This window comes from Parasteatoda tepidariorum, chromosome 8, assembly GCF_982258835.1.
Source record: "Parasteatoda tepidariorum strain Cologne lab strain chromosome 8, Ptep-v5.0, whole genome shotgun sequence".
Classification (NCBI taxonomy): domain Eukaryota; kingdom Metazoa; phylum Arthropoda; class Arachnida; order Araneae; family Theridiidae; genus Parasteatoda; species Parasteatoda tepidariorum.
This window is the reverse complement of record NC_141762.1, coordinates 105,569,056-105,581,062: the sequence shown is the minus strand read 5'-3', so window position 1 is coordinate 105,581,062 and position 12,007 is coordinate 105,569,056. Positions and strand designations below refer to the sequence as shown.

Genomic DNA, 12,007 nt, shown 5'->3' with positions numbered 1-12,007 from the left:
CTAGTCCCATCTAATTGAAAAAAAAAACACAAAATTCTTCAAAAAAGACAATCTTTTACAAGGTCTAACATCAAAGCAAATGTACTACATTAGAGAATAAAAAGAAAGATAGTATGCATAGAAGTACAAAGTAATAGCAATTGTATGTGGTCACCTTTAAGACAAGTTGGAATATTTTTAAATTTAAAAATATTTAACACATATTTTTTCAAAATATAATTTACAATTTTATTAAAAAATATAATTGATAATTTTAAAACTAAAATCAATAACAATAAAAACCAAATTGAAGAGAATTTTATTGTTTGAAAGAATCAGGGGTGATTTTGAGCCGAAGTCAAAAAACCTGAAAATTTCTTGAGTAAAATCATTAATGACGTGTTTCAAAAAATAAATGTCTTTATAAATTTAAATCATTGATATTTCCACAACATGAAATTCTAAATAAATTATATACAACATAATTTAAATTAATAATTTTGTAAAGAGATGCCAAGAATAAATTCTAGTTCCTAATATTTCTAAGTAAATTATACAACAATTTTTATGCATAAATAAGATCAATGATTTCTTGAAACTTCTGGGTTTTGGAATTTATGAAATTTTTGGATTGCGGTAAGCAGAATCATCTCTGAAGAATATTGGACTTAATACAGCTTAATTAGTAGATTGCATCACTACAAGGTTTTAAAAACTAAAAAATTAACATAAAATGATAATTAATTACCTAAAAAACTTTTTTATTTTCATATCTCTTAATTCTTTTGTTAGTGTTACATGAGCTAAAATAAAAAATAAAAAAAAATTAAAACAAATATTTTAATCTATTTATTATGTTTTTTTTTCCAAATAGATTATTAAAGTGTTAATACCAGGATTTAAATCTCTTTTTTGCAATTTTGAAAGATAAGGAACTAAGTCAACTTGTAGCTGTCTCATACTAAGAGAAGAGCCTGAAAAGAATAGGCAATGCACTTAATTCATAAGCTATAAAAAAAATCGAAGTTGAACAATAAAATGTAAATTAAAAAGTTACCAACATTTCATAACCATAAATACCCATAGCTGCCAACATGGATAGGAATAAATCCAGTAGATTTCAAGAAAAAATAAAAATTTTATAACTGTTCCATAATTTTTTAACCGTTTTGGGAAGTTTGGGATTTTTATAGTCATCACAATACAAAAACTTTATTACACTAATAAAGTTTATTACACTATAAAACTTTATTACACTAATAAATAGTCTGCAATATTTTCCATTTATGATTAATATTAAATGAATTTGAAATGCTTCTTTTTATTATTTTTAGCTTCTGTTTTAAAAAGACAAGTAAATCATTATTGATGATTAAAAGATTTTACTATTTAAGTACAGAATAAAACAAACTTAAATTTTCAGAAAAAAGAAAAGCTTTAAACTAATTACAATAAGTGAGGCTCGTTCCCTTATGCACTAGCTATACTTATTTAAGTATTCAAGCAAGTGATAAATTGTGTAAAAATTCTATTCTGATTAAGGATATTTTTCAAAAACTTAATCAATTATAGGGAATTTTCTAAAATGTATGAAAACCAGGAGAACAGGGTGCATAGCCGAATCTTTGAATCAAAAATAAGCACTTTTTAAAAACTTTTCAAGCACTTTACAAAAATTTTCAAGCACTCAAAAAATTCATATTCAATCAATGATATTATTGAAAAACAAAAGCTTTTTATAAACAGTTTTAGCGTTAAAAAACAAACAAAAAAGAAACGGGCGTAAATCGAAACAATCAGTACTTTCCCACATCAACGAGTGAATTCAACTTGACCCGAACTCAGAATAAAAGTACCCTTACCCCCTACGTCAAAAAAAGTGTTAGAAGTAAAATAAAATAAACAAGAACAAAAATAAATTAAATTAAAAAGAAAAACATTTCATAAGGATCTGATATTCTCTATCCGAATTGGAGCACTCGGGTTTCAGTTTCAAGTGTGCGCATGTGCAAGTCATAACATGGGTACGATATGAAATCCGCGTCAATGATTACGTAGCAAACTCCCCATTTTTCGTGAAATGCATGGGATCCACCAGATATCACTGAAGGAAAGAAAAAGAGTTATTCGGAAAAAAGCACTTTTTAAAAACGCCAGCTGAAAAAAGCACCTTTAAAAGCTTTTAAAAACAAAATCCCCAAAAAAGCACCTTTAAGTACTTTTTACAAACGCTACGCACCCTGGAGAATTTTTATTATACCAGTAGACCTGGGGAAAAATGGCAAAATCCAGTAGTCGACTGGTAAATCCAGGAGAGTTGGCAGCTATGAATACCCATTTTAAAAACATCATCAATGGCTCGACAGCCCAGGGTGGGCCTTGGCCTTCTCAAGAAGTTTAAACGAAGTTCAAGTGAGTTTAAACTTCTGAAAAAGTTTAAAAACATGCAAATGCAAATTTTGAATATTTTAGGTGGATCTAAGAACCTAGTTAAAAATTTCCAAAGTCTAAAAAAGTTAAAGCTTTCTAGGAAGATCAATGCTTCCTAATAATGAAAAAAAAAATCTAGAAATATTTTCTCTGAGAATTGTAATCTATAGTAACTGTTAGGTTATTTTAAAAGATTTTGAGCAGAATGAAACTTTTTAGAAAATTATGTTATTTATGCCCATGCAAATTTTATATCAACTATAATGCATGGAAGAATTAGTGGCTTTTGGATTTGGCTTTGGTTCCTCTTTGAATTGTGGCATTGTAACATAGTGTCTCTTTTATTATTAGAAAAAAGTAAAACTATAATTTCTTTTCAAGAAAAAAAAACTATTTTGAGAGAATTTAATGAATATTTACAGTTATACTGTTTTCAAAACTCACAACATAACAGTTTAGACAGCAATGAAGCATTGACTGTATTATTATTGCAGGAAGCGTTGCCAAATCTTCCAACAATAAATAAGCACCTTTTAAGTACTTTTTAAGAGTTCAAAATATATTTTTAATCACTATATACATTAACAAAATGCAAAATAATTTTCAAATTTTACATGATCATGATAAAATAACCAGTTTCTGACAACGAACTCTTTTCTTGATTATATTAGCTTTTATAAAAAGATCAAGAGTTTTTCCAGTCTGATATCAGGTGGTGGAGAATGAAGTCTAAAATTGAGAATATCTAGCAAAATGCAGCAGAGTTGCACATGAGTGAGCAAGAATGTCAGTGAGCCCAGTTCAGAAGACTTACATGCAGATCCGCAAGTATTTCATCAAACAAGTAAAATGATTGGCACTTTCATACGCTACGGATCGAGGGTACATCGAAATGGATTGTGGTTTAATGAATTGTGAAAACGTTGAATAGAATAATGTGAAAAACACGCTTCTGCATAATATGCGTCAAAAATCGACAAAGTAAAGAAAAAAAATCTAATTTTTGAAAAGGGAAAATTAAGCAGTCTTTAAAAATACTGAATAAAAAAAGCATCTTAAGGGCCTTTAAAAAAAGAAAATCGAAGATAAGCACCTTTAAGCACTTTTTAAAAACTCTATGCACCATGTATTAAAACATAGATAACAAAATTCATTTTACAAAACTGCAATTAATCTTCAACTACTCACATAAGTACAGTGAAGTTAAGATATTTTTACTAAGTGGTAATGTTGGAAGCAAGTTTATAATTTTGCTTTAAAAAAATAAAAAATAGGAACAAAGTAACTATTAAAATAAAGTCTTACCACTAAAAGCATACTTCAGAGATTTTTGCAACCGCCTTTGCAGTAAGATAAAAAAAATAAATAAATAAATAAAATTTAAAAAAAATGAAAGCAGATATAAAATTACAAAACAATAATTCTGGCTCAATCAAAGAATCTTCATATATACCTTAGACAAATTTTCGTAAAATTGAGGTTTGTGCAGTGCTCTCCACCTCCTATTATTCACAGAGGACAAATTGAACATCAGACTTCTAGACGCCAAAGACACCATATAATCATTCATTGTGTCATGACTCTGAAACAAATATATATATATACATAATTTACCCTAGAATAATGGTAGAGACAATTTCAGTTTCTGACTTTTTTTTAAATTTCTCAAGGTTTTTAGTTCATGAGATTTTTTTTTATACTTAGCTATAAAGCTTAAAACTTTCAGAAGTTTGAGAAACCAACAATAAATTACAAAAAAAAAGGATTTTTTTAAACCCTATGCCAGAAAGCCAATCAAGAATCTTGTAACTTGTATAGATTATTTTGGTTGTTATTTGCAATAACAGCATAAAATTTCATAAACCTAACTAAATATTTATGGAGTTATAGACATTTAAAAAAAAAAAAAATTCCATTGTCTTATGTTTTTTTTTTTTTATATAACTTTAATATCTAATATAATTAAACAAAATTGTTAGAGAAATTTAAAATTATTTACAAAAATATGGATTTAAAATTTGAAAAAAAAAATCAATAAAAACTACTTAAGATATGAGTATTTAAAGCAGTTCGCTTATATTGCACACACACAGAAAATTAAAAATAAAATTCATATTTCTGTAATGAATTGTATTTTGGCAAATAATGAAAATTATCTAATTTAAATATCTTAAAAATTTAAAAAGTGCCTAGCAATTTTCTAAGTTGTTTTTGTATTTTTTAAAAGAAAGCTCAAAATGATAAGGGTCTTTCCACAAGTTTCATTTTATATTATAAAACAAGATTTATTAAAAATGATGTCGGAAAAAATAGACGAGACTACAAAATAAAATTTGTGAAAAACGCTAACCTTTTGTGATTTCTTTTAAAAAATACAAAAATTACTTAGAAAAATGCTTGAGATTTTAAAATTTTTTAAGATAGTCAAATCAGTACTCTTTTCATTAGTTGCTAATTGCGGTTCACCGCAAAATCAAGGTTTCTATTAAACTTCAAAAAAAAAATTTGTGACTTTTTAAGGCAGTACCCATATGCAGTGTTGCCAAATTAGGGGTTTCCCCCCGAAATTTAGGGGGATGTTTTATCTTCAGTGGGTATTTTAGGGGAATTTGTTTTTAGGGGTTTGTTTAAGGGTTATTTGGGAATTTTACTAGTTTCAATTTGGTTACATTCTAATATCAAATTTTATAACTGAATGTGTGAGATGGTAATATGAAAATCAATGTAAACCAAAACAAAAAGATTAAGATTTAATTTTAGAACTTAACCCCTTTGTTGAATGTAGTAACTTATTACTTAACTCGATCAACCTGTACGTTTGGTGAATTTGAATACAAATTATTTAAAAATTTTAATGTGCATGGTTTAAAAATAATGACAAAGGATAAATAAAAAAAGAAGTACGTACAAAAGTACAAGAAAGATTGGGAACACAAAAATCAGTTTAATGGTATATTAATAGTACAATTGTTCATCCTTTTTTCAATTATCAGCACATTATTAATTTCTTGATAATAAAATATTAAAAAGTATTAAAGCAACGTTTTCTATACATTATTTAACTTTTGTACTATTTTATAATACTTATACATATTTAAAATTTTGGGTTTTTTAAAAATTTTTAGGGCATTTTACAACGCCATCTGGGGTGATTGGTTACCGGTACCTGACAAAACTGCCCATATGTCACACCTATTTATAAGGCAGACCCATTCATACAATCTTTCTTTCACCCACAGATCGTAATTTTGACCTGAAGCAGAGAATGATCAATCTCCTATCAAGTAACCCCAGAGGTATAATTTGTTATGAGGACATGGAGTACTTTGTGACCCGACAGAATTAATGTGCACCAGTCACCATTTACTACAAAGAGAATCCATGGCTGGATTCGAATTCCTGTTCTCACAATCGTGAGTCTAGCACCCAACCAACCAGGCTATCCCGGCCTTTTAATGTCATAAATGTATATCAATAAAACTCTTTACACTATTTTTACTATTACTATATTACTCATGGGTCAGGATAGCCTGGTCGGTAGGAAGATGGCGCCATGTCCGAGAGTTCGTGGGTTCGAACCCCGCCGGGCGAAGACCTCCCGTGTATTAAATGGTGACTGATGCACGTTAAATCTGTCGAGTCGCAAAGTTCTCCATGTTCCCATAACAAATCAATACCTCTGGGAGTACAGGATTGGAGATCGATCGTTCTCTGATTTAGGTAAAAAATTACGATCTGTAGATGAATGAATGGGTCCGCCCTATAAAAAACGGGCTGTGACGTGTGTGTGGCTGAAGACGAATTCTTGGCGATAGGATGGTGCCATTGAAAGAACAAGAATCGCACACTCTGCCTTAAATTTGCTTGGTTTCACCAAGCAGGCTTGCCCGTATGGCAAGTCGCATTAGAAACAACAACAACAACAAACCTATTTTTTATGTGAAACAAAAGAATTTGGAGTGTGGCTTTTACTTGAAAGCAGTTTAGATTTGAATAATGACAGTATTTATTTCAAAATTTTTTACTTCAGGATTAGAAATGAGAGGATCCTTTTCAAAAATTTTCAGATGAGTAGGAAGTACATCTTGATTTGATTTCCTTGATGCATCACCTAAATAAAATAAATACCAGCATTTAAGTTATTTAGCAAGTACCACAATCAATATTGAATCCCATAGGAAATAAACTAAACTTACGCTTGGAGTAAAGAATTTTTCCCACTGCATGAAACAGAAACAGAGAGGAATCCCTTTTACTACCATCTTCAGAGGAAGAAACACTCCCTTGCACAGATAAGGGCTTCTTAAAATCTTAAAAAAAATATTGATAATTTTAAAATTGAAAAAGAAAATTAATAAACATCAACGAAAGGAAATGCTAACCCATACAAGATCCCTAAAGTGCAAAAAGTTGCAGTTAAAGTCATCAAATTTAATGTGAAAATAAATATTAAACTTCTGAAAAGATTTTTTATTTTATTTCCAATACCCACCCATATTAACATTTTGTCAATTTAGACATTTACAGTGCAGATTTGTTGGCCACTCTTTCAGGGGTACCATATTAGGTGGGCCAACGTTGCTCTCACAGTAAGGACAGATACTACAGAACATCCATGCTTTGCATGGGATTCTAACCCAAAACTTTTCTGGTGCAAGGTCAGTTCCCTGACCCCTACATAGTCCGGTCGGCACCTCTTGAAAGTAAGAGAAAGAAACAATTAAAATTTTATTTAATCTTTCCTTACACAATATGTTATTATTGTTTTATGATTTTTGCTGTATTTTTATAAATTAAGACATTCAATAAACTGAATATATCACTCATTCAGAGAAACAAAGTTAAGTGTTAAACTAAGCATCCCACAAGTTCTGCTTTTTTGCTTTTTTTTCCTCATCATGTTGTTCACACAATTTTCAAAATGTTTTAAATTATGACAACCAAGAATCTATAGCAGCCATGAAATCCATATAAAAATAATATTTGCACTCTTATTTACAATAGAAATGGCAAAAAAAAATATTAAGTGGCTTTTAAAATGTCAGAAAAAATATAACTTTAATTTCAAAAACTTAATGAATAAAGAAAAACAAATTCTTTTTCTACTTTTTCTGTTAACATTTAATTTCTTTAGTTGAAAGTCAACTTTAATGTCATTCAGTCATTTTCCTATTTCTGTGAACTTTGACTGCATTTTCTTTTCTTTTTTCTGGATATTTTTAAATAAAAATTATTGAATAAATTTTTGTAATTTTACTCTTTCACTTGTAAATGAGAATATTTTTTCTCTTTCAGGAATCTTTCACTTAGATATAATATTTTAAAATGTTTGTTCATAGAGTTCTGTTGTTTAAAAAATAAGTAATTTAGGTTTCTTTTCTTTCTTATCAAATATTTTTTATGCTTAAAATATATATGTTTAATTTCGACTGAAGATTTTTCACATATTTCTTCTTTTTCTCCTTTAACATTAAAAAAATTTAATGCTTAAGATAACATATCTCTAAAAGCTTCTGAAATTTTTTAAATCACTATGTAATAAGTATATTGCAACATCTTACATAGGTATGAAGTTTAAAAAGCTATCTTTTACTCCTTATAAACAAACAATATTCAATTAAAATAAAAAGTTAGAAAGCAAAAATAAGCAAAAGGAAATTTTAAACACATGTATGTTAATAAATGCTAACTGAAAAAATTTGCTAACATACATATCTTTAAAATTTCGTTTTGCTTACTTTTGCTTTCTAACTTTTTGTTTCAAATGCTTACATAAGACAGATTTGGTTTTTAACTGCTTTCAGAGCCTTACCATTTTGATTTATTAATTTAACCAAAAATTTTTATCTTAAAATTTGCTTAAACCAATTTCATACTCTGATTGCAAACAATATTCATAATACTCAATACTCCTCAAAAAATTGTTTTTTGCACTCTAAAAGTTTTTGTACTAACTGTTTTTACTACTAACTAAACTAAAGTTTTGCTTATTTTTGGTTTCTAACTTTTTATTTCAATTGTTTACATAAGACAGATTTGGTTTTAGCTGCTTCTAGCACTTTTCCATTTTGACTCATTATTTTAAATTTTTAACCTAAAATTTTTATCTTAAAATTTGTTTAAACCAATTTCATACTTTGATTGCAAACAATATTCATAACACTCAATACTCTGTAACAATTTATTCATGCACTTAAAAAGTTTTTGTGCTAACTGAAAAAAAATCTTATAAATATATAAACATTTAAGGGAATAAACTTTAAAGTTTCTTTATTTTTATATGATAGACTTTAACAATGTTTCTAAGTTATTTTAAAACATTAAATAAAAACAAAAGTCAAATCTAAGATAACACTATCAAAACCATAGTGCTTTTGTGACATACAAATTAAAAAATCACATAAAAATCATTATTAATAAATGCATTAATGAAAGTCTATAAAGTCTATTATATAATGGAAGTTCATTATATGATAAACTTTAACAATGTTTCTAAGCTATTTTTAAAAATGCAATATAAATAAAAGTCAATTCCAAGATAAACCTATCATAACCATAGTGCTTTTGCCACAAAATAAAAAATTACATAAAAATTAGAATCATTATTATATGCATTAAAGAAAGTCTATAACATTTAACATATAATGGAAGTTCATTATATGATAAACTTAAACAATGTTTCTAAGTTATTTCTAAAAATGCAATAAACATAAAGTCAATCCTAAGATAATTTTATCAAACGCATAGTGTTTTTGCAACACGAAAAATGAAGAATCATATGTTTATAAAAATTAGAATCATTATGTAGATAACGTACAAGACATGCACATGAACTGCATAGAATTTATGGCATTCCGTATATCTCCCAAAGAATCGGCAACAATATTTTCAATTTCAGACTTTCTTCGTTTTTTAGCAGGAATGCACCTAAAATTTAAAAGGAATGAAACTTATTAATTTGTCTCCTTCAATGAGATCTGAAGTTTAATGCAGGAGACACCTTACCTTTGGTGAGTTATTAATTTTTGTGAGCACTTTCATCATCATGGTTGGGGCAATTGCATTAAAACTAAAAAAAAAAGTAAAAAGTATTCAACAAAAAAATTATTAATAACATGTAAAACACAAAGCTTTAAAGCAAAATTCGTTGAATTCATAGTTTTCAATAACACAAAATAAATTAGATACTTATACAAAATAAGCATTAATAAAATAAACAGTAAAACTGTTTACTGAAACTTTTTCTTTTGCATTTATAAAAGTGTTAATTTTAAAAAAAAGCCAACTTTTATTTAATAGGGAAGCAATCATTTGATGTTAGTTGGCAATATCTTCTCATTTTTAAATGTATATTTTTGTAATTATGAGAGTGCTTAGGGTTTAAAAATGGTTTACTTTTGTCAAATCAGATAACGGAGGCTCACAATTGTCATCGGTTAACTGTATTTTTAGTTGAGAAATGCTCATTTTTAGGCACTCCATTCTTCTGAAAATCCTATAATTTACCATATTTTATGTAGTGGTCAACAAACATGTTCAAATATGTTATGTTACAAAACCAACAAAACAAATCCAAAATACTAGGTGATGAAAAAAATATATTACATAAAAATTGTAGTGTATCAGTAAAAAATCTGTTCCCTGATCTATCTCTGTTTAATACACATAAAAGTAGCATTACAATAAAACTATTTACCTAATATTTTTGATTTTCAAAGAAAACTGCATCTCCTTAGGCAAAAGAGAACCTTCAAGACTTTAGCATTATCACTAATGATGAAAATGACTGGATGATAAGACTGAACAGCGTACCTCCTTTTGAGAACAAACACTTTGTTTTAAAATAATGAAAATATGTAAGCACTCAGTAGTAAGGATAATAATATTTTCAACAACAAACATATTTGATGTTTTCATATTTATGCAACATTTTGGTATGTTTTGAATGTAAAAACCAATGTAAATTAAATTTCCAATGTAAAAAGTTAACTTTACTTTTGATAAATATTTTCAGACACTATACAGAAATGTGAACATAGAAAAGCATTCATTTTATGTATGTTCATAATATATTTTAAATTCACTTTCACCTTTTACATTTAACAAACATTAACATAGATTTGTGCATATATAGTGCTATAGTTTTATGAAACTTGTGGCTGAGAGGTAACAAAATGTTTGCAAAGGAGAAAAAAAAAATCTTATAAAGATCTTCCAGGGGTGATTGTAAGCCCAACTCATAAATCCTGAAAATTTCTAGAGGAAAATCATTAAAAAAAATTAATATCTTTATAAATTTAAATATTTATTTTATAAAATAAAATTATCTTTATTTATTGAAATTTTCAAAACATGATATTCTAAATGAATTATATGCAACATAATTTAAATGAATAATTATGTGTAAGTTTACTTTTATCTCTAATCACATTTATTATTCTACCAGAAAAAATATTTAAAAATGAAAGAGATGCCAAGTATAAATTCTAGTTCAAAAAGTTTTTTAATAAAATATACAAGAATTTTTATATATAAATGTGATCGATGATTTCTTGAAACTTCTGAACTTTGGATTTGCGGAAACTTTCAAAACGCGGTTAACGAAAAATCCGGATTTTTTCCGGAGCTCAATCACCCCTGATCTTCCATATTTTTTATTTAGGAAATGTATATTTTGCGATGTTAATAAATAACAATCCCAACGTAGTTGACAAATTTTTTTTAAATCAAATTTTCATTTAAATAGAATTTTTTTTTTATTTAAATAAAAAAAAAAATTATATATGCTAGCCAAATTATCTGATAAAATACATTAACAATAAGTTATGAATTAAAAGTGCAATTTTAAAACAATAATATAGCTAAAACTATTAATATTTCTATTTCAAATGCTATTCAAAAAATAAAATAAAAATTTATTATTACAAACTAAAGATCTAAACTTTTAAGGACAGGGAAGCAATTTGACAGTTAGATACCTAATGAAGAGTAAAATAGTTAATATCAGAACACATTAAAAAAAAATATTATTGAAAGTTTTTCTGGGCTATATTTTATCAAAATAGTTATCAGTTTTTAAACACTAATAGCCAGTAAATATGTTTTAAAAGCACTTAAGGCACTCAAATAAACATAAAATTAAATGGGTATAATTGAACTATGTTAAATTTCTAGCTGATTGTTTTGCATACAGTTAGTGGAAAATTATAATTTAACAGTTTGACACTACTCTTATCCACATTCAGTCTCTAATTTTATTTATGTATTAGTATATTTAGAAATATAATAATTTACCCTTTGGATAAAACCTTTTATATTTTTGGATAAAACCTTCATTATCAATGAGATCAGACTTTAAAAAGCATCGCACAGTAAAGAATGTAATTACAAACATATTTTCGACCTAATGATTAATCATAAATGGTCTCAATTATTTAAAAAAATCAATTTCAAATCAGTGGTTTTCTTGAAAAAATATATAGTTGATTTAAAACATGACTTAAATCAAAAGATTTAATTCACTTCAACTTTGTATCCCAATAATAAAAGTGAATTTTGAGTTCCAATATTTGATAGTTTTTATCATGTAACAAAAGCG

At 27.0% G+C, this 12,007-nt stretch overlaps 1 protein-coding gene across 13 annotated transcripts in view; it reads right to left on the bottom strand.

The window, feature by feature from the left end:
• Positions 1-12,007, bottom strand: part of LOC110282992 (uncharacterized) — a 28,560-nt gene that overhangs the window by 3,328 nt on the left and 13,225 nt on the right. The window contains exons 1-7 of one of the 13 annotated variants that reach the window (XM_087169572.1): positions 9,415-9,478; positions 9,227-9,336; positions 6,606-6,719; positions 6,435-6,520; positions 3,863-3,991; positions 873-953; positions 728-782 (exon numbers count right to left, since the gene is read on the bottom strand). In XM_087169572.1, the coding sequence (XP_087025698.1) occupies positions 936-953; positions 3,863-3,991; positions 6,435-6,520; positions 6,606-6,719; positions 9,227-9,248 (369 nt within the window). In that variant the 5' untranslated portion in view covers positions 9,249-9,336; positions 9,415-9,478 and the 3' untranslated portion in view covers positions 728-782; positions 873-935. Of the gene's footprint in view, positions 1-727; positions 783-872; positions 954-3,862; positions 3,992-6,434; positions 6,521-6,600; positions 6,720-6,759; positions 7,106-9,226; positions 9,337-9,414; positions 9,479-10,105; positions 10,241-11,338; positions 11,388-12,007 lie in introns of those variants that run through there. The other 12 variants (XM_087169574.1, XM_087169573.1, XM_087169575.1 and 9 more) reach the window with 12 other exon arrangements.